The sequence below is a fragment of the Melitaea cinxia genome, chromosome 26, assembly GCF_905220565.1.
Source record: "Melitaea cinxia chromosome 26, ilMelCinx1.1, whole genome shotgun sequence".
Lineage (NCBI taxonomy): Eukaryota > Metazoa > Arthropoda > Insecta > Lepidoptera > Nymphalidae > Melitaea > Melitaea cinxia.
The window spans coordinates 9673607-9699868 of record NC_059419.1 but is presented as its reverse complement, the minus strand read 5'-3'; the positions used below and the strand labels follow the sequence as shown (position 1 = coordinate 9699868).

Sequence of the window (26262 nt, the reverse complement as noted above, 5' to 3'; positions counted from 1 at the left end):
AGTAAACCGCATCAAAATCCGTTGCGTAGTTTTAAAGATCTAAGAATACAGACAGCAGGAAATGACTTTGTTTTATACTATGTTATGATAGAGACTCTATTGAAAAAAACTTTGATTTTTATGTACTTATTAAACCTTTATTCATATTACATTACAAACTTTTTTGAAATAAGAGACTGTCTATATGTCAAAGTAAAAAGTAAACGTTGTTTCACTCATTTAATACTTTTCCTATCTATTCTGAAAAAAGACACAAAAAAAAAAAACAGCAATGCATCTGTGTCAGGGAATTAAAACAAAATTATCATGAAGACCAAAAAATGTCACGTAGAACCAATACCTGAGCCTCCACCCCCTGACCCTTGCAAATTACAACGAATCAAACAGAAAGAAAAGGCAGGAATTAAAATATGCCCTCCAGTACCCATTGAACAGCCTCCTCCACCTCCAGCGTGTCACGCTTTATGCTTCGAGAGGATAAAAAATCCAGAAATCAAACCAGCCAATCAGACAGTAGTGTGTATTGTTGCGAGACAACCAACAGGCACTGCTAGGTGTGACGAAGTTGAGGAACGTGCTGCTGCTCATCCAGATCTACCTTGGCCAGGGTGTCCCCAACCACCACCCTTACCCCCACCACCAGCACCTGACCTGTGTGAAGAACAGCAGAAAAAGCAAAGAATAGAAGAGTGTAAAGAAAGAATGAAACGTTACAGACTTTGAAAATGGATAAATTTAGAAATAACTTACATGATAATTCTAACATCGATTCTATGATTGAAAAATTTCGTACAGAAATTAATAAAGAAATTAAAGAAGAAGCTCTTGGAAATACAAGAAGACAGTTGAATCTCCTTTTCATATTGATGATGACGACTCTTTACAAGATGTAGATCAAAGATTGTTAGACTTAGAAAGCTTAATAAGACGCCTTCAAAACGAAATTGATGATATGTCCAATGATAGTGAATCATCTGTTAATGATAAGACAAGAAAATCATCACAAAGTGTTCATAATACGAATGACAAAGAAGACACGAGAGATAGTCAAATTTATCATTTAACTGTTAAAGATATCCCAAAATCAAATGGTCAGTGTAGCAATTTTCGTGACAAAAAATCTGAGAATTTTGCAAGTGACGGTCAACTTCACGAAACTTTTACAGCGATCAGGAGAAATTTTTCTTTACTTTGGGACGATGATGATGAATTCGAAGATAACGTTCTAGTCGAAAATGAAGACGGGTAAGAAAAAGGGAATGGTTTCACACAGTTTTTTTAATTGATTTATTCTATAACAATATGGTTACAATTTTTTTAAAATAAAATTACTGCAGTAAAACGGAATATTATTTTATCTACACATATAAACGGAAATGAATAGCCTGAATATATGCAAGCCTATAACTTCCGAATGACTTCACTAAATTGGGTAGTTATTCTATATTTTATTCATATTCATATATATATATATATATATATATATATAGTTAAGGGAAGGATTGTGTGTATAAAAAAAATACAAAAATGATGTTTGACGAAAAATATATGTATGAAAAAGAGATATGACGTTACGAAGTTCACCGGATCAGTTAGTTTTGTATGCAAATCTTTGTGAAAATAAAACACGTAACAAATTTTCTTTTAAAAATGTATTGGCGATAACAATTTCATATAATCAATACAAAATACAACATTCAAATATATATTCCATTCGATACATTATAATTCATAGAAATAATTGAAACAAGCGATTAGCACTTTGACTAGAACAACTCAACTATACTTCATTTTATAAATACTAAAGAACCTATAGCAAATCTATCTTATAATAAACTTATACATTTTATTTTAAATTTAGTACATATGAAAGCAAAAAATGTTGCAGAAACGCTTAAAAGAGTACTAATAAGTTAGTAAAAAATCCGACAGCAAAAATATTTATTACTCGCAACATGGTCACGATTAAATTTGATGACCTTGACCAGAAAAAAAGAAACATTTGAAAAATAAATAATTTATTTTCCGTTTTAATTTCGTTCAACAAAAACATATTTTCCATAAATAAGACAACTATCTCTTTTTAAACATATTTTGTCATACATAAATGTCAAACAATAAAAGCGTCTTCGCATAGCAAAATATAAGCAAATCTTAAACATGATACAAAATATTTTTGGCACAATATAGTAGTAATGTAACAAGTATAAAGGATTTATATATCTTCAAATAAGGCACGTTGCCACATTGTTTATATAGTACACATATTATTTTGTTATTCAGGAGGTAATTATCAAAAGTCAAGTCCATTTTTCCACATTTCCACCATCTATAATAGTAAAGTAAGCGCACACGACTTCGTCAAATAAAGCTATTTTATATGAGAACAAGCTTTAGACTTGGCTTGACAGGAATCAAATTATTTCTAATCTTCAATAAAATGATCTGATAAATTTGAAAAATACCTCCTAAATTATATTTCTTAAGCAATTTCATAAATATATAAATATTGTATTTAAAATATACAGTAGTAAATAAGTCTCTATATATAATCTTAAAATTTAAAAATACACACTTTCTGCATATTCCAAAATATAGTATATAAACACGCTGAATATCAGAATGTTAAATATAATATAAGCGTTCATAATATAGTTAAGCTGAAAGAACTGTTTTTTAAGGAACTATGAATATTACCAAACTTACAGTTTCGTAAAATTTTCCTAACACTGATTAATTTTAATAATGGTTGTGGTTGTTTTAATTTTATACAAGAAAATATATCTATATTCATTTTCACATTATACAGTTATTTACTAATAGTTACATAACAGATGCAACGTATATATGAGTCCCAAACACTTATCAAAATACATTTACAGAGTACTCTGGGAGGTTCGGAATTATTTAATAAGAAAAATTAACACTTAAAAATATAAAATCAAACAAATGTAAAAACTAGGAGACATGCACAAAATAAGAAATATTAAAATTCCATTTTCTACAAATACATTACATTCCCACTAAGTTTTAAACTACATTTTAATCACAAAAACTACATAATATATCATCAGATATTTTCCATTTTAATTTTTGGAAAAGCAAAATCAAATCCACAAAAAAATCTTCCCGCCTCTAGCCGGAAGCGGAAGCGAAAACCCGATAGGGTACAAACCCGTACGTTTGTCAAGCGTACAGGTGGGCAGAGAACCGAAGAACACATAATATCCGCTTATTTCTTTCTAGGAGGAGGTTGGATCGCAGGCTGGTGGAATGGGTGATACTGACGCGACAGTATATTCTCCTGAAAATTTTTATTTAACAATAAATTTAATAAAAGTTAAATGGTTACAAACAAAATCTATAATAAAACTTTCTTTCATTAGGTACCGTCGGCCAAGAACGTGGGTGTACCACCCTAAGGTAGTGCCGCTTGCAGATTCATAAGTGATAAAGATTAGTTTCGCTTGCAGATCGATCTGATAACTTCTATTGCCGTCTTTATCTGATTATTGATAACGATAATATTTATTGCTAATAGAGTTTAAAATGTCATGTATAATAATGACGTATGAATACTTATCGATTAGGTTCACGTCATTATTATATGTCTCTTTCGATAATGTCTTTTAATAACGAACTGTTATACCTAGGTTTAATTCGTGGATAGTGCTGACGCCGCTATTTTAATTACTTTAAATATTTCATTTTCCATACGGTCGAGTCAGTTGCCGTTTACCATCCAGCGCGTCACTATACATATTTTTTATACAGAAAAGGAAAGTGAGGTGTTTTTAGGGACAGTTACTGTAAGTGTTTGGACTATTAAATAAACTTTATCAATATTTAACCAGTTGTGTGTCTATTCAAAAAGACTACCGGGAGGTGCCGCGTAACAATTGGTGTCAGAAGCGGGATGTCGTAAGTGGTTTTCTGTATAAAACCCTGACATCCGAACCCTGGCACCCAGGTACGTCATTAGACATTACACAAGGTCACAGGCCCCACGTTGCCGTGCCTACATCAGATATACGTCTCAGGCCCCACGAGCCGAGGCAGGTCCACCAAACACACGGAACTTCTAGCAGATCTACAGCCCCACGCTGCTGAGACTGCGTCCCAGCAGAAGAACCCTCACCAGGCAACCACACCATCATCTACATTTCATATACACGTCGCTATATTGCAACGTGACGCGTTAGCTGCAATACGACTCACAGAGCCACCACGTGTCCGAGTTCCGGCCCGCAACGTCATCAACACGTGTCACGCTTCCCAGCAGATATGATCGCGCTTGCTGTTTCATTGTGAGTTTTCTATTTTACTAAAAGCCTAAAAGTGAATAAGTGCTAGTGATCAGTGATTCTTTCCCAGAAGATTAATATATCTTAACCTTTTTTTTTTTTTAATAAACCTTAAATTCAGTAACAAGCTTAGTATATTTATAGAGTCACGTATATACAACTTCTACAAAAATCTATTTACATTTTCACTAAAATTACTGTTATTTTTAATTGAATGCCTCCTAAAAAGGAAAAGACTGTAATTGAAGAAGCTCGCTCTGATTCCGACAGCAATTATTCAGATCCATCTTTAAAGTTCTCAAAACCGAAAATGGCTGAGAAGATAACTCTATCTGTTCTTACCAAATTTATAAAACCTTATAATGGTGATCGCGAATCTTTGCCAGCTTTTCTCACAAACTGCGAAAATGCTATTTCTCTCGCAACCACTGACCAGCAGAATGTGCTTTGTAAATACATTATATCCCAGCTTGAAGGCAAGGCTCAAATGGCTTGCTGTCTTAAAACATTTAATAAATGGTCCGAAATAAAATCATTTTTAAAAGTCACGTTTGGTGAGAAAAAGCATTCTACGCATCTTTTAATTGATCTACAGAATTGTAAGCAAAATTCAACAGAAGATGTCACGCAATATTCATTAAGAATTGAGTCTTGTATAACACGATTACTATCTGATATACATTACAGCTGCGAAAACTCAAATGAGTTAATAGGAAGGTTAGCTGCTATGGAGGATTTGGCATTGAATACTTTTTTATTAGGGATTAATTCAAACTTATCGCAAATTGTACGCTGTCGCAATCCTAAGACGCTATCTGAGGCTATCACACTTGCTATTGAGGAAGAAAAGCGTTTAAACTTAACCATAATTTCTCAACAACCTTCTAAATATTGTTCAATTTGCCACAGATCAGGTCATAACACCTCTGTATGTTTTAAAAACCAAAAACCTAATTTTACTAAATCTAACAATTTTCAAAAAACATTTCATCTACAAAATCCTCTAATTTTAAGTCGACCTTATAAACCTAATTTTAATTATAATAATAAATATTGTGTTTATTGTAAAAACAAGGGTCATGTTATAAACGAATGTCGCAAACGCGAATATAACAATAGCCGCCGCATACTGCAACCCGATTCTTCTCAGATTGCACAATGCGACGAAACGGGTTCACGTGCACCGAATAACGATTCACTCGTGCACCATTGTGATAATATTGATCGATGTAATAATTGTTTTAACGAAAACGATTTAAACTAAATCCGATTTCGGCCTCGTGCCAGTCGAAATCGTCGGCTATAAACGGCATAAACTCCATTTTCGATTCTCTATCATCTCAGCCTCCCCGCGAGGTAGGCCTGAGTCATATCATTTCGAATACTATTCCTATTCTTATAAATTAAATGCATCTCAGTCCCAGCCGCTGAGTCTCACTGAATCTCATAAATTAAATGCATCTCAGTCCCAGCCGCTGAGTCTCACTGAATCTCATAAATTAAATGCATCTCAGTCCTAGCCGCTGAGTCTCACTGAATCTCATAAATTAAATGCATCTCAGTCCTAGCCGCTGAGTCTCACTGAATCTCATAAATTAAATGCATCTCAGTCCTAGCCGCTGAGTCTCACCGAATCTCATAAATTAAATGCATCTCAGTCCTAGCCGCTGAGTCTCACTGAATCTCATAAATTAAATGCATCTCAGTCCTAGCCGCTGAGTCTCACTGAATCTTATAAAATAAATGCATCTCAGTCCAAGCCGCTGAGTCTCACTGAATCTTATAATAATAAGTCTCTTAAATCTCATAAAAAAAATCTCAATCATTCTATACCAATGCACGCAATCACGCATTCTAACATAAATAAAGCCAGCACAATCATAAAATCAAGCTTAAATACTTTTAATTCTACTATTCGAAGACTAAACCAAAACGAAATTAAATTAAATTCCCATATAACTATACCTACTAAATGATATTCTTTCTCAAGTTACAAAGCAAAATGATAACTTATACTACGTAACGCGAATAAATAGTTTTATCAATCTAATTGAAAGTTCCCTGATAACAATTTCTAATTCCTTAGACGTAATCCTTAATTCCATTTTATTTTCAAAAGCAAATATTTTACACCCTTCAGTTTTGAGCCCTTTTTACTTGTATAATGAATTAAAGATTCATAGTAATTTTATTGATAAGCGTACAGTTTTTCCTGTAGCTCTATCACTTGAAAACATTAACACAATAATCGATGTATCAAAGCTAACATGTTTCTATTATAACAAAAAGATTATTTTTATATTAGAAATACCATTAATATACCCAGAAAAATACATTGTTTACAAAAATATTCCTTTACCGACTCCACATGATAAAAATGCTAACACGTTTTCTTTAATGCAACCGACTAAAGCTTATATTGCAGTAACAGATGATAAGCTCAGTTACGTCTTGTTAGATAACTTAAACAATTGTAAGTTGATAAACGATGAGTATTCTATATGCCCTATGCTCAGCATTTATTCGAGTATAAATAATCCCTGTTGTGAAAGTAAATTGTTAACAGAAGTAGTCCTATCAATGTCACCTGAATGTAATCATAAACTTTTGTATAGTAATGTCGATATTTGGCAAACGCTTAGTAATAATAAGTGGATATTTGTTCAATCTAAACCATGTAAATTAACTGTTAAATGTAATGAAACTCTCAAATCGTAATGTATCCAATTTCTAAATAAATGTTTTTTATACTAACTCTAAATATTAAACTAATGTCTTAAGATTATCAATGTACTATCTCTTACACTATTCATTACACTAACTCATATACTAATTCTTATAATAAATAATAACCTTAACTCTAAGATAAACTTACTTAGATACTTATAAAAGTTTGTTATGATTTTTTTTATTTATGAATTTCGGCAATTTTTGACAATTTTATAAATTTTATGATTTTTGTGAATTTTATTAAATTTATATTTTCTTTGAGAATTGTTTGTGTTTAGAATAGACTAACATTAGTCATATAAGTTAAAATGTTACTAACACATATGGATGAATTTTCTAAATCAAACTTATTATTATAATTATCTTATTATTATAATTTTATGATAAAATGTCAAATTCTTAATTATTGATGATAATATTAACATTGTTAAATTTTAGCTAAGCAGCTCTCTTATTGTTTAATGATAAATTTTATTTTTTTTAATTCCAATTAATATTTTGGTAAAAATTGTAAAACGCTCATTTTCCTTTCTGACCTTTTCGATTTTAGTCGTGTCTCAATTCCGCTTCATCTTTAAAGATAAAGCTCCATCAAAAGGGGGGAGATGTTATACCTAGGTTTAATTCGTGGATAGTGCTGACGCCGCTATTTTAATTACTTTAAATATTTCATTTTCCATACGGTCGAGTCAGTTGCCGTTTACCATCCAGCGCGTCACTATACATATTTTTTATACAGAAAAGGAAAGTGAGGTGTTTTTAGGGACAGTTACTGTAAGTGTTTGGACTATTAAATAAACTTTATCAATATTTAACCAGTTGTGTGTCTATTCAAAAAGACTACCGGGAGGTGCCGCGTAACAGAACCTTGTTGTAATTTTCGATGACCAGAACTAAATCAAAACTGGTACACCACTTTCTTGGCCGACTATACATAAAATTCTTTTGATATTCTTTTGACGTTCTTTTGATTTTCTAATGCGCTCTGCGTATCTATTTTATTATTCAAAACCATCTTTTTGGTCTCTCGACAGACCTCTGATTTACAGCGCCTTCTTTGACTTATGTTATGTGCGACTCTGTCAAGACACATCTTCTTATCTCAAATTACAAATTGGCAAGTTGTTACAGCGATTGGCTAGCAAACGGTTTAATCTACACTCCACTTTTGTATTTACAGATTGGAGACGTTAGAGTCAGACATTAGATACAGAATTTACCAGTAAAGAAAAAAAAATTAGATGAACCTTTATTTGCTAGATACCGTTATACATCAGATAGCTTTATCACCCACACAAGTCATGTGAAATGGTCCATAATATTACAGTAACTTACCACGTTGTCAGGTCTTTGGTATCTGTTCATTATTCTTTCTTGTAAAATAATTTGATTAGCGGCTCTGTAAGAGGAAAATGTTTGTAGTAGTTTAAAATTTTCGTTTCGAAAAATAAAACTTATAATTTATATTTATATCTTATGACAATTTAGAACCCAAAATGTTTTGTTTCTTGTCTAGAAAACAAATAGTTTTTTTTTCTGAATAGGTAATAATTTATTCTTTGTGACAATTTTATGTATCAAAATATTATATGCACAGGATATAAATACAGGCATTAAATAAGCTACATATAAGTACTACGTATAATTTCCAATATTTACACAAAAATCGGTCAAATAGAGGCAGTAATTTAGGACAAGATAGGTTGCTTTTGTTTCGAGTTATGGTTTTAGATATTTATTATGTAATATTCAAACTTTCACCATGTATATGTATGCACGATTTAAATATTAGTATAAGCAATAATCATACAGCATAGCCCTCAGACAGCAAACCCTTGACATGAAGGTTTCATAGACATCCTTTTGGTATAAATTTTAAAAACATTAATAAAAATTGTAACAGTTATGTTATGTAACAGTTTTAAGAGTTAAACTTAAGTTAAGTTTAGCTGTATTAGTCAATAGCTCACGTGTCCATCTCCTCCTGAGTGAGGTCGAGTGCCTCCTGCATCTCACGCGAGGTACTTTGGATGAACTCTTTGTCACAATATTTGCCCAGACCCTGCTCCGTAAGGACCTAAACAATAAACACATAATCGGTGAATATATCACAAATTTTAGAACTCACACTAATTTAGTAGTCTTCAGGCCTCTGTTAATTATGAAGTGACAATAGATTTCGAAATTTTCTAATTCTCCTGAAAATATTTTCCTAGAAAATCTTGGTTGGCTTTAAATATCTCAGGTTCAAGATACTTATATTTATATCTCTATCTATTTATGTCTAAGTATGAACATTTCAAAAAAAATTCTATCCGCCCTCAAATGCCATCTCTGGAGTCCGTGGACAAGCGTCTGTACAGCGCCCTCTCTCTTTCCTGGCTTTGTTCAAAGCAAAAATTATCGAAAGGTCTCCATTAATAAATATATTAACTATAACAGATATAATTACGTTATTTTTTACTTTATATAAATTTAAGAAAAAAAAAATAACTAATAACAAAGTCAAGAGCAACGGAAGCGCCTAGTCCCTACCCCCAATCCTCCCCCATTGAGCTCATACCACTCACTCACCACGGAAATAAAATGTTTGAGAGCAGTACACATATGCTGAGTCCTCATCAACTTAATTTCATAAACTAAAAAAATATCAACTTACACGGGTAATAAGGTTCTCCGCTGGATTCTCTACACAATAAGGCACATCGTTGTTCTGTCTTGGCGCTCTGTCACGATCTGGACGAAATCATATTGAACGATTTGTGAAAAAAAAACTTCATTCAATCCAAATCAATCTCCGCTTGAGACATGCAATACTTAGGCATTACCAAATCACATAAATACAAATAATTACAACACAAAAATTACATAAATACAAAATTCTTATTGGTATTTTAAAAGTTGTGATGTTATTGAGTACAGCATTAAGCAACCACAACCAGTTATTGAACTGTAATGTCATACGGATAAAAGCCATTTTTCATTCCGTTCATTAGTACCTGTACTCAAAAACGAGTCGTTTAGCCAACTAACCACTCAATTCTAAACATATCTTGTTTGAACTGAGTTTTTCGAATATAAGAACCTGTCTCATGCTAAGTTAATGCGTTCATACTATAAAACGTTAAAAAACAAAGTAAATGTATTATAAAATAATGTAAATAACACAATCACAACACACTAAAACGGACTTACAGTTGTTTCTCATACTCTGCATTAAATCGTTGGACGTTTTTCTGTAAACGTTTAACACGGTTCACTATCTTTGTACTGATGCCATATTGGTTGCACGGGAAAGTGATCACGGAAAGTGACCACGACTCGTTAAATGATCATGATCAATTCTTGTTTTTTATAAGTATTTTTTTAGGTATTAAATAACTTTACTTCAATGCTTAGATGTGTTTTATAATTAAAAATAAGCAAATAATTTCTTACTTTTAATATAACAGATACAGTTCCCTGGTAGAAATAATTATTTATAATCTACATCAAATGGATAAAAAAATAATAAAAATCACACATATTCGAGGCAGTGACATCTACTAAGTGAAATGCGAACTAGTACAGATGCGTTGATTCAAAACAAATCTCTCAAAGTTTCCTATTATCAAGTTAGATGACGCTGTTACCATATTTTTGTATATAAAAAAAAAATTAAAATCAATAACTTAATATTTAATTTTACTAAATAACAATGAGTTATTTTTTTTACAAATGAATTTTTAAAAATATTTGTAGGTACCTTGTTAAACAATTTATAGGCTGATCTTTCACACGGATCATAGTTACTTTTTAAATGGTATATTACATTACTTGGCATCATTTTTTTTTTAAATATGGCATCACCACAAAGGTATACCCCGACCTAAATAAATTTTAATGTGCCATGATGTGACTGAAAGAAACACATAACAACGACAACATAAACGTTACAATTAAATGATTATATTTTTTAAATTATAGTAAAATTTTAACGATAATTAAAAATGTAAATACGTAAAACAAGGTGAAATTATAAAGAAAAGAAAATAGTTCATATTATCTTAACCACAGATAAAAAATTAATAAATTATTCGGTACAGATTAAATATTTTTTTTAATGTATTAAAATATTTTTCGTTTGTCTTTATATAATTGTGAAAGAAGGTTACTTTAGAATGTAAAAATTTTGTAAGTTCTATAAGCCGTGTTTCATATTATATTACTTACTCTATAGCTTTGAATATCTTCTCAGAGTCCTTGCCGTGGAGGAGAGGCTGCATCGCGATCTCCTCTTCTCCTTCGCTTTGATTACCGTCCTCGTATTTACTTTGAATAATATGAAGCAAAAGTGTATTAGAATGGACATATTCGAAAATAATTATTGTATATATTTTTTTAATATGAATTATTTTTAGTTCTATTCGGTATTTACAAAACGTAACAAATATAGCACAAAAGGTTGATTTTTTAAAAGCGCAAACGTCTGACTAAAGCTGTTTCATATTCACAAATATACCTTTAGTGTTACCAGTTTTTATTATAAATACTTTATGAATAACTCATAAAAGTTAAAAGAGTGTACATACTTGCTGAAAGTCCTTCAAATACGCGAAAGTGAAAAAACAAAATTAGGTGTTAAAAGCCATGATAAAACTAGTAGATACAATAATTGTGTTTGCTCGCAAACAAAACAAAACTATAACAAGTACTACAATGTAGAAAGTTGATAAAATAACCATTTTTTTTTCTATTTATATTTTGGGACCTTTTTACAGTAAGACTCAAACAACAGTTTTTTTTTTGGTTTTTATTATTAACTAGCGACCCGCCCCGGCTTCGCACGGGTGCAATTCTGATACTTAATATACTACAGAATGTCTTTATTTTTGTATGAAGCTAGCTTATAGCATGGTTATTAACATAATAAAAACATAAAACAAAATGCGTCGTTAGATTACACGTTGTTACAGAATGCGTTGAAGAAATAAAGGTTCACTGCTCGTTCCCCGTAGGTGATAGCGTTATAATATGTAGCCTATATGTTGACCCGACTTCTTAATAATATTCGTGCCAAATTTGAAGTAAATCCATGCTGTACGTTTTGAGTTTAACCCGGGACATACATACAGACAAACAGACAAATAGACAAAAATTCTAAAAACCATATTTTTGACTTAGGTATCGATTGTAGATCACACCCCAAGTATTCTTTTAAAAAAATATTCAATGTACAGTTTTGACTTTCCTACCATTTTATTATATGTATAGATATTCTCTTTTGTAATATATATTTTTTTTTGTTAATTAATTGTTTTGTTTTGTGTTATGTAAGCTGAAAAAAATGTTGAATGTTATGTATGCTAGTTATTGATATATATGTATTAAAGACTTTACTGTATGATGTGTTTATATCAATGTAAATATTGTTAGTATGCGTAAATAAATAAATAAATTTAATAAAGACTGAAAATGTCAGTTCCATAATAATCTATAGGTAATTATATCAATCGACAATTCAACTATAAATTCTATACTTAATTTCTATATTAATCTAAAACTATAAATATTTGGGTTGCTTCCGACATTGGAGTCGCTAAATATACTTTGAGAAAATTCATACAAAATTTAAATTGAAATTAAAATAACCTATAAATACGCATTATTAAGGATTACTGAAAAAGTTCTCATCCGATCTCGATCAAATTTAAATAAAACCATCTGACAAACACCAGCTTTTGATTAAAAGTAGAATCATCAATATGATTTTTTAAAGTCGGTTATTAATATATTGTAATGAACAAAAAGCTTAAACTAAGTCTTACTTTTCATCTTCAGGCATCTTCCCGTCCATGCCCAGCTCACGCTGCATCATCCAACTGAGAGATTGACCGTCTCTGGTACCTTGGTAAAAGACAAAAACGTTCACACTATTGTTTCATCAATATCGATCAATCAATATGGGCGTACCCACGGAGAGGCCAGGTGGGGCATTTTCCCCACCATGAGTTATCGACTTTTACATTTATTTTTGACCCAACCTCAAAAAATTCAGGGTATCCTCATGATCGATACTAGCTTCTTAAACTAATCAACTTATAAAAATAACTAATCACTAAAATCGATCAAATCGCTTAGCAACTAAATTCTGAAATTCGAGACGAATTGTATTATTGATTATTCATTAATCTGGATAGATATCCACTTCAGTCTATCACAGTCCAATGCTGGACATAGGCCTCCACAAGTTCGCGCCCGATATTATGGCGTGATCTCATGTGTTTTGCCCATAGTCACCACGCTGGGCAGGCGGGTTGGTGACCGCAGGGCTGGCTTTATCGCACCGAAGACGCTGCTGCTCGTCTGCGGCCTGTTCTTTTCAAAGCCAGCAGTTGGATGGTTATCCCGCCATCGGTCGGCTTTTTAAGTTCCAAGGTGGTGGTGGAACTGTGTTATCCCTTAGTCGCCTCTTACGACACCCACGGGAAGAGGGGGTGGCTATATTTTTACTGCCGTAACCACACAACAGAACAGATATAAGCCATACTAACTATCAAGGTATGTTGGATAGGTATTATTGGAGATGTGTGTGTCCAATAAAAATAACCAGCTTACTACTGGTTCAATTATTCGTTTTCTTTTACTTACCCATAGCTAGTCTTTTAATTAACAATATTACTATCTACTTCAAATGTTAAATATTGACTTACCATTTAGTGACTTTGGTTTGTGAGACGGTGGACGGTAGAAGTTGTCTCTACCTTTCTTGATACTTGTCCAAACAGCACCGAACAGGGTGTGGTTACGCTAGAACAATTGATATAATACATTCAACAACAATTGTTGACAAAAAAAATATAGAAAATATTATCCCTTTTGCAGTAAAAGTTGATAGTTAATCTAATATATAAAATTCTCGTGTCGCGGTGTTTGTAGTTAAATTTTGTGTGCATATCGGGTAGGTCTGAGAATCGAACAACATCTATTTTTCATACCCCTAAGTCATAATGGGCGGGGTTAAGAGGGTAATAAAATATTATGAAGTTTTGTGTGCATATCGGATAGGTCTTAGAATCGGCCAACATCTATTTTTCATTCCCCTAGGTTATAAGGGGTGGGGGGGGGGGGGTGAGAAGGTTAATAAAATATATGGCAAAACAACGTTTGCGGCATCAGCTAGTACATAATATTATAAAAATGTAACGGGTCGCTGTCTGTATATTTAAGATATATAAGAAAAAATATTGTTAGTATCTTTATCAACGCAAATAGCACCCAAAACAATGGTTGTCTGAATTATTGTCTGTTTTTTTGTGGGCTTGTGCACACTAATCTCCTAAACGGCTCATCCGATTTAGATTTGTTTTTTACTAATATATTGTGGCAAGCTTTGTTTAACATTTAGAGTTTGTTTCATGTCAATTGGTTCATAAATAAAAAATTTATGCCAATTTAAAGAATCACGTTGAACATGTAAAGTCACTATTCCATGCGGACGAATATTAATTATGTTAATTGAACCAAAAGGACTTCCATACTTTGATACTTTTTATACTAGCTGTGCCCTAGACATCGTCCGCATAAAATTTTACAAAAAGTTACTGTTCAATTCACAGTTATAAAATAAATAAATTTCTAAAATAATAGTAGCTTAAGTTACTCCATTTTACATTAGCTGTCTACCAGTGAAAGTCCCATCAAAATTGGTCAAGTCGTTTCAGAGATTCGCTGGAACATACAGACAGACAGAAAGACAGATAAATTGTGAAAAATGTTATTTGTACCGTGTATAAATTCATATGCATTTAGTAAAAGCGGATATCAGGAAGCGAATATTACGAACTGACACTCCAATTTTATATATTTGTATAGATTAATACGGTATTGCTTATTTATGATGCTCTTATAACAGTTCATTTTGAATCACAAACAAATGAAAGCAATGCAATCATCTACGATAAGTAATCTACAGAAAACTAAACAGTTCCTTAACGCTTTTCTAAAAGATTATTTACCCTGTGCATAGGTTCCACAGCTTCAGCGACAACTTCATCCAAGTTACCGGATATCGCCCTTTTCAGTTCTGGTCCAGCTTCATGAAGGGTCCGCAGACCAGCTTGCAAGGTCATCTGATTGTTTTGCATAGACGCGGCTGCCGCTTGCTCCTTGCGTTTACGGAATCTGTACACCGTCATTTGTATCAAAATAAAGTTTATTTATCGATAATTATTTAAAAGTTTGATTTAAACTCGTGCTCGTGTGTTTGCTTTAAAATATTTTTTTGCAGAATTTTGATAAAAGCGTGAGGTAATAAGCATTATTCCGAAAACATGTCTTCCCAGTGTAACTCAATCGAGTTAGATGAAGCCAAGTGCTCAGTCGAAATTTACATGCAAATTCCAAAAAATAATAATAATTGAAAACAGTGTGAAATCACGTAAAGCCAAAATAACAAAAACCAGCTAAACTGTGAGGTGAAAGCGACGATGAGAACAACAAAGAGTTAAACGCGGAGAAAACATGCTTTGGAAATTTTTGGATAGTTTAAAGTCATGCTATGAATGTTTTGGAAAGTGTGTGGCGGGGAAGCTAAAAATTTTTTGTCAAAATCGTACAAACATTCTAGTGACTTAATTTATCTTTTATAACATAAAAGTATGTTTACAGATTTCGTTAAAGGACAAAATTAAATACAATTCTTACTAAAATTAAGTGCCATATTATTAATCACCTGATTATTCTGGAACTACAAACAAATATGGATTTTCAGTCATTTAATATTGACTATTTGGTCATATTGGTTTAAGCTCCAGCCCTTCTCCTAGATAGAGAGAGAGGCCTATGCCCAGCACTGGGATGTTACAGGGTGAATCGTGATCAAAATGGGTCATATATGTATGACCTTTTCAAATCTTAAATATATACAAATTAACAATAATGCTTGTATGACTTTAAACAATTAAAAATAAAACGCCATCATTCGCTACTAAAATTTCGTAATAAAAGAAAATCTTTCAAGCAACATTCTCGGCAACTTGTCATAGAATGCCAAGAATTTAAAAAGCGTTTAAATATTACAGCGTTCTTCAAAGTGGTTGCTTAAAAGTTGAATGTAGACTTACGCATGGTTCCTATAAAAATAGAAATATGTTTGTTAATTTCGTTCAATAGCACTACGATAGTTATAACTACTAGTATACCTAACTACAAACACTAATGTACCGACAACATAGTGGATCTAACTTAACAGTAACATGAAGCGACATAAACAGACATATCATTTGTATAACAACATCATCAAATGTTTACTACAAATACAAAGCTTATAATATTATAAATTAAGGAAAAGATAGTTTTACCAATTAAAATTATAAATTTAACGGTAAAAATAATGTTGTAAATCTTGATTAAAATAGAATGGAATACGATCCAACTCATACAGTTCTAAGCAGAAAATAATTAGACAAATCTAATATAACGCTTAAAATTGTCGTATCAGAGAGATTAAATCAAACAAATATAATAAAGGCACTAGAGAACATAGAGATAAAAGCAATACAAGAAACACTAGATTCATTGGAGCTTTAGGAAAGAGATAAAAAAATAATGCTTAGAGTTAAGTTAGAATTTGTGAAATTGTAAATATTTCACAACTAAGATTGAAATGTTATTCTTTCGAAAATAGCGCAATAAAATGAAAAATATTAAGATACCATAAAAAGTTACGAGCGAATAATTGTATCAATCGGGACCATAATGATATTAACAGATCTTACAAATTTCTATATCTAAGTAATATTTACCTATTTGCTGAAATTCGGATTACAGATATAAATACACATAAATATAAATAATATCCCAAACATAATAAAATAAAGACGTTTCAGCCAGTACATATTCAAACTACTTCAAAAAGGGTATAACGGAAAAATCGTACCTTCTAAAGTAATCCTGAATAAGGAAGGTGGCGTAGAACTTGCCGACGGTGATCTCGTTGGGGTCCCCGGGGGGAGGCACCACCTGATCGAGGAGTTTAGGAGACGTCCTTTTCCAGACTTTCTTGATGATCGCTCGAAGTTCTGTGTTGCACTCGTCGATGACTCCTAGATAAGGAATAAAAATATTGGAATGTATAATTTAGACAGAATCTATTTGTTAATTATATTATGTTCGTTACCAATCTATGAAGAACGCGAAATTATGTGAGGTTAAATGGACGTTTGTTCTGTAAAGCCAACTTGACAACTGAACTGATTTTAATAATATTTGCTACATACAGGTAGATAGATAGCTGAAAATCCAGAATTACATAAGCTTCTTTTTATTCCGAAAGCACGGGATAGATAAAACCGCTAGACGTGGTGAAGTAAAAATAATTTAATTTTAAAGGCTATTAAATTAGATACATTGCATGCGCCTAAAAATATGTATAGAAAATTAATTACAAATATCGTTCCTATAAGTAAATTACAATAATCTTTAACGTTACTACAGAAGAGTATGTTAATATGTAGGTTGTTGACGCAGCGGCAACGGTCACAGCCATGGATTGTACCTGTTGCGCTGACGGTCGCGGGTTCGATCCCGCACATGACAAACATTTGAATTAGCCTTCCAGGTGTTTGCCGTGGTCTGGGTGTTTATGCAGTCCTAGTGGGTCTCCCCACCGTGCCTCGGAGAGCACGTTAAGCTGTCGATCCCGGTTGTTATCATGTACACCTGATAGCGATCGTTACTCATAGTAGGGAATATATCCGCCAACCCGCATTGGAGCAGCGTGGTGGATTAAGCTGTGATCCTTCTCCTACATGGGGAAAGAAGCTTATGCCCAGTAGTGGGATATTATAGGTTGAAGCGTATCCGAACCTGTAGTTTTGATCTGCAACTGTGTTCTGACGACAGCGAAGAGTGTGGCGTTGAAGTTGACTGTTCCGTCGGAATTTAGAGGCATGTTCATTGACACGAGTCTCTTGCAGGCCGTTCGATGGGGACAGAGTTTGCCGAAACCTTTTTATGGAAACATATTTTATATAGCTAAAAATTATAATAGCTTCTAATCAAATTGCAAAAGCTTAAATGAAAAAAAAATTAAGATCGACTCTATTGGAATTTTTTCAAAACTATTCCTGTCCACATGTTATTATAATTATAAAAATGTTTTTGGTAATCATTTCTTCATTTTGTGTTAAGCTAAAATCTATATGTTTTCAAATTTATATATTAACGAAATTACTTACCAAGAGGTGGACTTATTTTTCTCAGCAACGTTACGACGTCTAAGTGCTTTATTCTTCCTTTGGCATCTGGGTCGTATTCACTCCATAACCTGAATATCAAAATTAAACTTGTTCCAAAAAACTCACTTCTTTATCGTGTCAAATTTAACACGCATATTAGGCAATATTTAGTAATTTATTTATTTAAAATCACAAAGGCATCAAAGACTTTTATTTTTATTAATGCATGGCGCACAGCTTACCTGACAAACTCGTCTAAGTGATGAGGCCCGAGGATAGACCAATCTCGCGTCAGATAGTCGAAGTTGTCCATGATAACAGCCACGAACAAATTGATAATCTAGAATATTATATTTTACGTAAAATATAACTTTTCTAGTAAAAGAAGAAAAACATTGTCCTCGCACGTCAAGATATGATTGAAGAGATGAGGACCACACAGACTATAACTTCTTATTTAATATGTAACAGTAACAATCTATCCATCAAAATGCATTTGGCCGCTGCCTCGAAATTGTTTTTACGTTGATTTGATAATAATGATTTTAATAAAACACGATATAATACGGTATAAGAACCTTCTCGCCATTTTGTTTTAGACCTAAAAGATTTTTTTTTTAATTTTGGGTCTAAAACAAGACCTAAAATTAAGGAAATTTCTTGCTCAAAATATGGAGCAGCCCGATTGGGGTAGTACCTCATACCTCAACCTTACAGAGGATTACAGCTAAATAATAATGTTTTCTGGTGTTGCAGGCGTCTATAAGCTACCATCCGGTGAGCCGTGCACTTGTTTGCCGACCTAGTTATATAAAAAAGGCTCAATTTTTGTCGAACCCACTTCAGTTTAGTAGCTATCCTCACCAGGAAAGTGCAGAGCAGCGAGAAGGAGATGAAGTAGGGGAAGGCGAGGCGCGTGCCGCACACCTCCTCGCTGTCGTCGCCGTCGGCCGCGATGCAGCCGGGCTGCACGCCCGTCTCGTCGTCGTTCGTGGACAGAGCCATCATTATCTCCTGCCACGCCTCGCCTGCATCATCACTCGCTTACAAATCGGTTTCGTAACTTAGCTCCTACCTACTTACCTATGTACGATCGTTCATTTAACAATAATAATAAACGCCTCACACTCAATGGCCCCCATTAAGATTATTTCCTATGTCAGCATAAACGCCCAGACCACGGCAAGCATTTGTATGGCCAATACAAATGTTTACCGTGTGCGAACCCGAAACCGCCAGCGGACAGTAAAAAATAGTGCTGTGACCGTTACACCAACACGTCGTCGAAATAGTTATACGAAATTTGAAAAAACATTAAGATTTAAGATTTAGAAAAAGTTTAAATAATAGTTACATAACTCTAATTGTCTATTTTCTCTCTACATTATTGTAAAAAAAAAAGATGACGCGTTAGCGCAGTGGTCCATGCAACTAGACGATGAGCTGGTACTGATAGACAAATATCTGTAAAAGCTGGACAGATGTTTCTCGTTAAGGTTGTTCTTTTATTTCTAGGCCACAAATAAGATTCACATACTATGGAGATGGGAGCGTTGAGAACCTTATTAACCAACTGACGTCATAATAGGAAAATAATTTATAAATTAACACACCTGTAGCTGATCTGAAGAGCACCATCAAAGCTCCACCGAAAGTTTGGAAGTTGTTGTTCGCTGTTATAACCTCATCATCTTCTTTGACTTTACCGAACAACTTGAACAAAGAATAATTTAAGAGTTTTAAAACACAGCCTAATGTTTCCTGTCTATTATGAATAAAAGTTGATTTACTATCAGAGATGATATGATATTTACATTTAATAAAAATGTATCTGATCGATGTCTATACACAATAAGCATTTATGAGAAAAGAGTTATAGGAATGTATGTACGAGCAATAGAAGACAACACAACTGAGTAGGGGACGGCAGGAAATATTCTGCTGAAAATCTGGAGCAGCCCGACTGAGAAATCACCTCCACATTATACAAGAGATTTGTGTTCATGTGGTCAATAAGGTGTCCAGAGCTCCTGGATTGGGTAGGGAGATTTGCGGTAGAGTTGGCAATGCGCTTGCGATGCTTCTGGTGTTGCAGACGTCTATAAGCTACGGTAATCACTTACCATAAAGTGACCTGTATGCTTGTTTGCCGACCTAGTTGTATAAAAAACAGTAATTTTTGACCGTATTCTGGATTTAAGCAAAAGCTTTACAAGAAGTAAGATATCACTTGCAATTTGTCACAGGTTTTAAATTGATACCGGTTAGGCAGGAAATTATTACTCCACAAGGTGATTATTAATTTCAATGTAATGTAATTCGTCTATTCTATTATATATTAGTCTAGATTCAAATTCAACAATCGGAATACTCACCTGCATACCAACAACAGCGTAGATAAAGAACAACAGAACGATCAGCAAGGCGACGTAGGGCAGGGCTTGGAAGGACTTGATGAAAGTCCAGAGCAACGTTCGTATTCGTTCTCCTCGAGATAATAGCTTTATGAGACGCATCGCTCGGAATAGACGGAAGAAGGTTATGTATTTGAGATGAGTACCCTGAAAATTGATCAAAATAAAAAATTTATACTAATATTATAAAGCTGAAAAATTTGTTTCTTTATTTAGACCTGCTATTCTCAATAATTAGTGATCCGAGTTGAAAAATTATGTTTGTGTTAGTAAGTCCATTTACTGAGGAAAGTTATTGGCTATCATTTCAAACTAACGTATCTGAAACCTCGGAACAAAGCTAGTAAGATCATCATTAATTAAAGCATAAAATCAGCCTTAACCCAGCACTGAGATGTTACAAGCTGAATTCATTAAATAAAAATAAATGTATGAGTAAAATATGTAGCTTTAAGTCATGTTTGAAGTTTTATTTATGTTATCATCACCGTTGAAGGTTATCGTAGATATTGTTAATATTATACTTGAAATAATAAATTCAGTAACCATAGGTTTCTGATTGATTTCAATCTTAACCGACAGAAAGCAAGATCAACACCCATGCTCCAAGAAAAATATGGCAACAAGAATATATCCCTGAGGTACACCAACATTCAATATGACCATTCCCGGTAATTCTTAAATTTATATATTAACAAAAAAGTTACTTATTAAACATTAATACTTGTTTGGTTATGTTATTGCGATACAATTAAAGAGTGTATCGTGTATAAATATTGATTTTGAATTACGTAAGGTTAGCGATAAGAACGCAATATTGTTCATCTATTGCTAAGCTTAGCGACATATTTTTTCTGTAAATTATTCTTCACGGTGGGCAATATAAAATGCATAAGAATATTAAAAAAGAAATTAAATCTCATACACTAACCTCTTTACCTTCATTTGAAAGTCCGCCCTGAAAAAAGAAAAGAATATATAAAGAAATAGACCACAGAAATATTTTTTGTAAAAATTTTCATTTATTTTTCACTCACTTCAGTTGAAGTTTTATTCTCGTTAACTTGCGTCACTACTATGTCTATAATACTACCGACTACCAATATGAAGTCCGTTGTATTCCAAGCATCTCCAAAGTAGTTCTGGAAAAATAGAATTTTTAATGACTATAAGGTACTGATTTATCCATTCTTCTTCTTTAATGAAAATATATATAAGAAAGTTAAAAAAGAAAGAAATCATGATGGTACGAAGTTCATCGGAGCTGCTTGATAAATTATGTACTAATTATATTACTAGATTAAAGCGTTCATTGTTTAAATAAAACACCTTGTCAGTTATTTGTAAGTTATTTTCATTTGTCAGATACCTTTACACTTCTGATAAATAGTGGTAGGGCACAGCAGGAAATTTTCTGCTCGAAATCTGGAGCAGCCCGACTGGGGAAGTACCCCGACCTTACAGAAGATCACAGCTAAATAATACTGCTTTCAAGCAGTGTTGTGTTCATGTGGTGAGTAAGGTGACCAGAACTCCTGGAGGGAATTGGGGATAGGGTCGGCAACGCGCTTGCGATTGTGTTGCAGGCGTCTATAAGCTACAGTAATTCCTTACCATTAGGTGAGCCGTACCTCTGTTTGCCGATCTAGTTGCATAACAAAAAGCTCTTTAAAAAATAATAATTTTAATAAGTTACCTTAAATCTAAACGCTGCCAATTTGAACACAAACTCTAACATGAAGACTGTTGTCAATATCATATTGAGGTAATCGAGCAACTGGAACAAAATCGTTACAAAATATTAACATACATAATAAGCAATTGCATTTATTTATATGTATCCGTCAAATTGTGGAAGAAGACTTAAACGGATTGAGTTCTAACAATCCTTCTGCTTTAAAAGGAACTTAGAATAATTATTAAGGACATGAAGGAGTAAAAGGTAAAATAACTAAGAATTATAGTTTTTTTTACCTGTTTGTATCTAGCTTTAGCGCCATGGTACTTCATCATGAGGGCGATGGTGTTCAAGACAATGAAGAAGAAGATGACGTATTCGAAGCGCTGTGACGTCACGAACCACCATGTCTTATATTGTATTCTATGTTTTGGAATGTATCTGAAACAAATCATTTTATCAACGACCACTCTAATATAATAAAAAATTAAAGTATTTATTTTGTATCAAACACGTCAACATTTTTTTGAGCCGCCAAACTGCGTGACTGTTTGTCAATTAAATAGTTTTAAGGAAGGTTTGAAAGGAGATTTAAGAACTCAAATCACCTTGCCTTGCCTCAGTGAGTGTGCAAAGCTGTTTCAATGTTGGTTATTGCTATAAAAACCTGAAAACCATTGCAACCCTTGGTAGGAAACTAATCCGAAGTCGAACAGAGCGCAGGATTAAGTTTTAACCCTTCTCCTATAGCCACTTACCTACGTATTGATTCTGTCAAATGACTGGACATAACAATGTCCAATTATGGGACCTTTACAAACAGCTTCAATCAGTTACGTTTAGTTGATTAAAAATACCAAGTATATATATTTCTAGAAGCTACCAGCTGCTGATAGCTGTTGAATAAATGATAAAATATCTTTTGGTAATAATTTTTTTATGAAGGAGGGTACATTAAAAATTAGCTTATCCAAAATTTGAAGCAACTTTACTGTGAAAGTACCTTAATCTTACAGAGGATCACAGTCAAATGATATTTATCTAATAATTAAAGCAAATAAGAATCGAATATTTGCTTATTTGTTACAATCTTTACAATTTTGTTCCTTTTTTTATAAACGGGAACCTACCTTCGAATAGGCTTGGCCTTTAATGCGAACTCAATACAGTTCCTCTGATTTTTATCTAATTCACAATCTTTAAATTCCTGTTCTCCTTCCTTTTGAAAGGTAACGATGACAAAACCTACGAAAATGTTGACCTGAAAATGTTTGTGGCCAATATTAATATATTATTAACTAAAAAATGCTGAAATAATAATGTGGTGAGCTGAGATAATAATGTGGTGTAATAGTGGGAACATTGTTTTATAAAATATAGTAGAATAAACTTAACCTACCATAAAGAAAGCGATGACAATAATATAGCTTATATAGAAAAACGCTACTAGAGGTCTAGAATTTTCCACGGGTCCATAATCTTCTTTATTAGAATCCATTGATGTGGATAGTAAACTGAAAATTTATACACATTTTAGCTTAGAAGAACATATTTACTTATTTCATGACAATAAAATACAAAATCAATTGCATATAATAATTTAAGGTGCTGTGTGGCTACGGCACTAAAGAATTTAGCCACCCCCTCTTTTCCCGTGGGTGTCGTAAGAGGCGACTAAGGGATAACAAGGTTCCACAACCATCTTGGAACTTAAGAAGCCGACCGATGGCGGGATAACCATCTAACTGCTGGCTTTGAAATACACAGGCCGAAGACTTTGGTGCGACAAAGCCAGAACTGCGGTCACCAACCCGCCTGCCCAGCGTGGTGACTATGGGCAAAACACATGAGTTCACGTTATTTTTGACGTAAACTTATGGAGGCCTATGTCCAGCAGTGGACTGTATAGGCTGTAATGATGATGATGATGAATTTAAGGTCCATACCGTGCCTCAGAGAGCACGTGAAGCTATCGGTTCTAGTTGTTATAAAAACACCTGATATCAATCATTACAGAAGGGAATATATCCGCCAACCCGCAGTAAAAACGCTGCTGTTTACTAAGCTCCGATTTTTTCTCCTAGTCGGAGAAAGAGGCAATGCCCAACAAAGGGATGTTACAAGCTGAATCCATAAATAATTTGCTCAATCTTACCCAGGCCATCCTTCAAATGTAGACACGGTGAATAATGTCAGCATCCCGTTAAGGACATCGTCAAAGTTAAATTTATTCTTCTTCCATACCCTGTCTTCGACTTTTGCGTTACCATTCTCATAAACAATATATGACCCTCTAAAATAGATATATTAGAATTAATGATACTGAATAGGATAATACACAAATGTATTGCAAAAATAATGTAAATGTGCTCTTGCATTATTTGCATTAGTTTTCGAATATTGTTTTTTATTTATGAAAAGTGTAGTAGCACGAACTATTCAACGAAAAATGTTCAAATTATTACATATTATGTTACGGCAATTTTTTTAATAAAACTAAGTTGGTTTTGCAAAATAAACTTTTTTTTGTGTCACTAGGTCGGCAAATAAGCGTACGGCTCACCTGATGGTAAGCGATTACCGTAGCTTATAGACGCCTGCAACACCAGAAGCATCGCAAGCGCATTACCGACCCAATCCCCAATCCCCCCAGGAGCTCTGGTCACCTTACTCACAAACAGAAACACAATACTGCTTGAAAAGAAAATAAACAAGAGAAGGAATCAACAAAACAAATATTTTACTAATCTTATTGTACTTTATTATATTAAATACTCTCATTCGCATAAAAGCATCTGTATTTTTTTTAATGTCGTTAAATACTACCTTATTACAACTTATAGTATTCAACAAATACTTACTGGCATTCTGTTGAAGTTACTTTCGTTATGTCGCTACACATGAAAAATTTTCCCTGAAACCAAACTTATCCTGAATTAATACACATACACAAAATGGCAAAACAGACAAATAAAAAAAAATCACCTGACCTCGCCTCAGTTTCACAATGAACAACAAGCAAAATACGTATTAGCACTGTATTAACTACAATGCAATAAACAGGACAAGCATAAAGGTACCTTAAACAATTGAATGCCGACAACAGCGAACATAAATTGCAACATATGGTTTATTAGAAGAATGTTGCCGATTGATTTTATCGAAGCAAAAACACACTTAACAACATACTATTACAAACAAAACAATAAACACGCACAACACACATAAAACAAACAACGTTGTTAATAGAACACAAACATTACGTTACCGAATCACAGAGATCAACCATTAATCCCAAAGTGTGTAGTTGTGTACATGATGCGTAGGACATTTTTGTGTAAAGAAAAATAAAGTATGCATTAAACTCAATCAAAAAAATAAAACTGCCTACTTACATGGCGTTAGTTCTTCTGTTTATAACCAGATTTAAAAAAAAATCAAAAACTGCCAGTGTCCTGATCTGACAAATAAAAAAATCAAACCACAAAAAAAAAACGTTGTCAACTAAATGTTTTATATACCTCACTCCTAGTTCCGAGTGAAAATGTCCAGGTAGGGTCGGATCGGTGCAAAAGAAAACACACTTAAGCTCTTAATTGAGTCCAAAAATCACAAATTTATAAATGACTCATCAAAATAGCACACAACACCTTTGGGCTAAAAATTTTCGCTATCATGAAAACAAAGCATGCAGCCTACAAGCGAATTTTTGGACCCACGGGCAAGCAAAAACTGGTTAGTACACTATTTCTGAAAATACACGTAAAAGCCTCACACACAAAGAGAAACGAAATCAGATGATTTTGTAGGAAGCTCTTGAAATTTTTAATCCAAGAAATTCTTATAGTGCAGGAAAGAATCTACAGTGCAATATACTAAGATACTTACTTCCGATAGATTTTTAAGATATGAGTGAA

At 33.2% G+C, this 26262-nt stretch overlaps 2 protein-coding genes across 2 annotated transcripts in view; one reads left to right on the top strand and one right to left on the bottom strand.

The window, feature by feature from the left end:
* The first annotated feature begins 306 nt into the window (after positions 1-306).
* On the top strand, positions 307-723 carry LOC123666464 (wiskott-Aldrich syndrome protein family member 1-like). The gene has a single exon (XM_045600555.1). The coding sequence runs from the start codon at positions 307-309 to the stop codon at positions 721-723; it is 417 nt and encodes a 138-aa protein (XP_045456511.1).
* A 2509-nt stretch (positions 724-3232) lies between these two features.
* LOC123666462 (muscle calcium channel subunit alpha-1-like) overlaps positions 3233-26262 on the bottom strand; it is a 47953-nt gene continuing 24923 nt past the window's right edge. The window contains exons 23-47 of the mRNA XM_045600554.1: positions 25207-25259; positions 24501-24638; positions 23745-23859; positions 23476-23606; positions 22642-22786; positions 22364-22444; positions 21705-21809; positions 21599-21625; positions 20629-20814; positions 19867-19966; positions 19118-19281; positions 18496-18593; positions 18254-18342; positions 17883-18023; positions 16954-17119; positions 16139-16147; positions 15032-15197; positions 13727-13823; positions 12842-12920; positions 11247-11345; positions 10230-10270; positions 9694-9770; positions 9005-9111; positions 8370-8433; positions 3233-3304 (exon numbers count right to left, since the gene is read on the bottom strand). Of these exons, the coding sequence (XP_045456510.1) occupies positions 3233-3304; positions 8370-8433; positions 9005-9111; positions 9694-9770; positions 10230-10270; positions 11247-11345; positions 12842-12920; positions 13727-13823; positions 15032-15197; positions 16139-16147; positions 16954-17119; positions 17883-18023; positions 18254-18342; positions 18496-18593; positions 19118-19281; positions 19867-19966; positions 20629-20814; positions 21599-21625; positions 21705-21809; positions 22364-22444; positions 22642-22786; positions 23476-23606; positions 23745-23859; positions 24501-24638; positions 25207-25259 (2550 nt within the window). The remainder of the gene's footprint in view (positions 3305-8369; positions 8434-9004; positions 9112-9693; positions 9771-10229; positions 10271-11246; positions 11346-12841; positions 12921-13726; positions 13824-15031; positions 15198-16138; positions 16148-16953; positions 17120-17882; positions 18024-18253; positions 18343-18495; positions 18594-19117; positions 19282-19866; positions 19967-20628; positions 20815-21598; positions 21626-21704; positions 21810-22363; positions 22445-22641; positions 22787-23475; positions 23607-23744; positions 23860-24500; positions 24639-25206; positions 25260-26262) is intronic.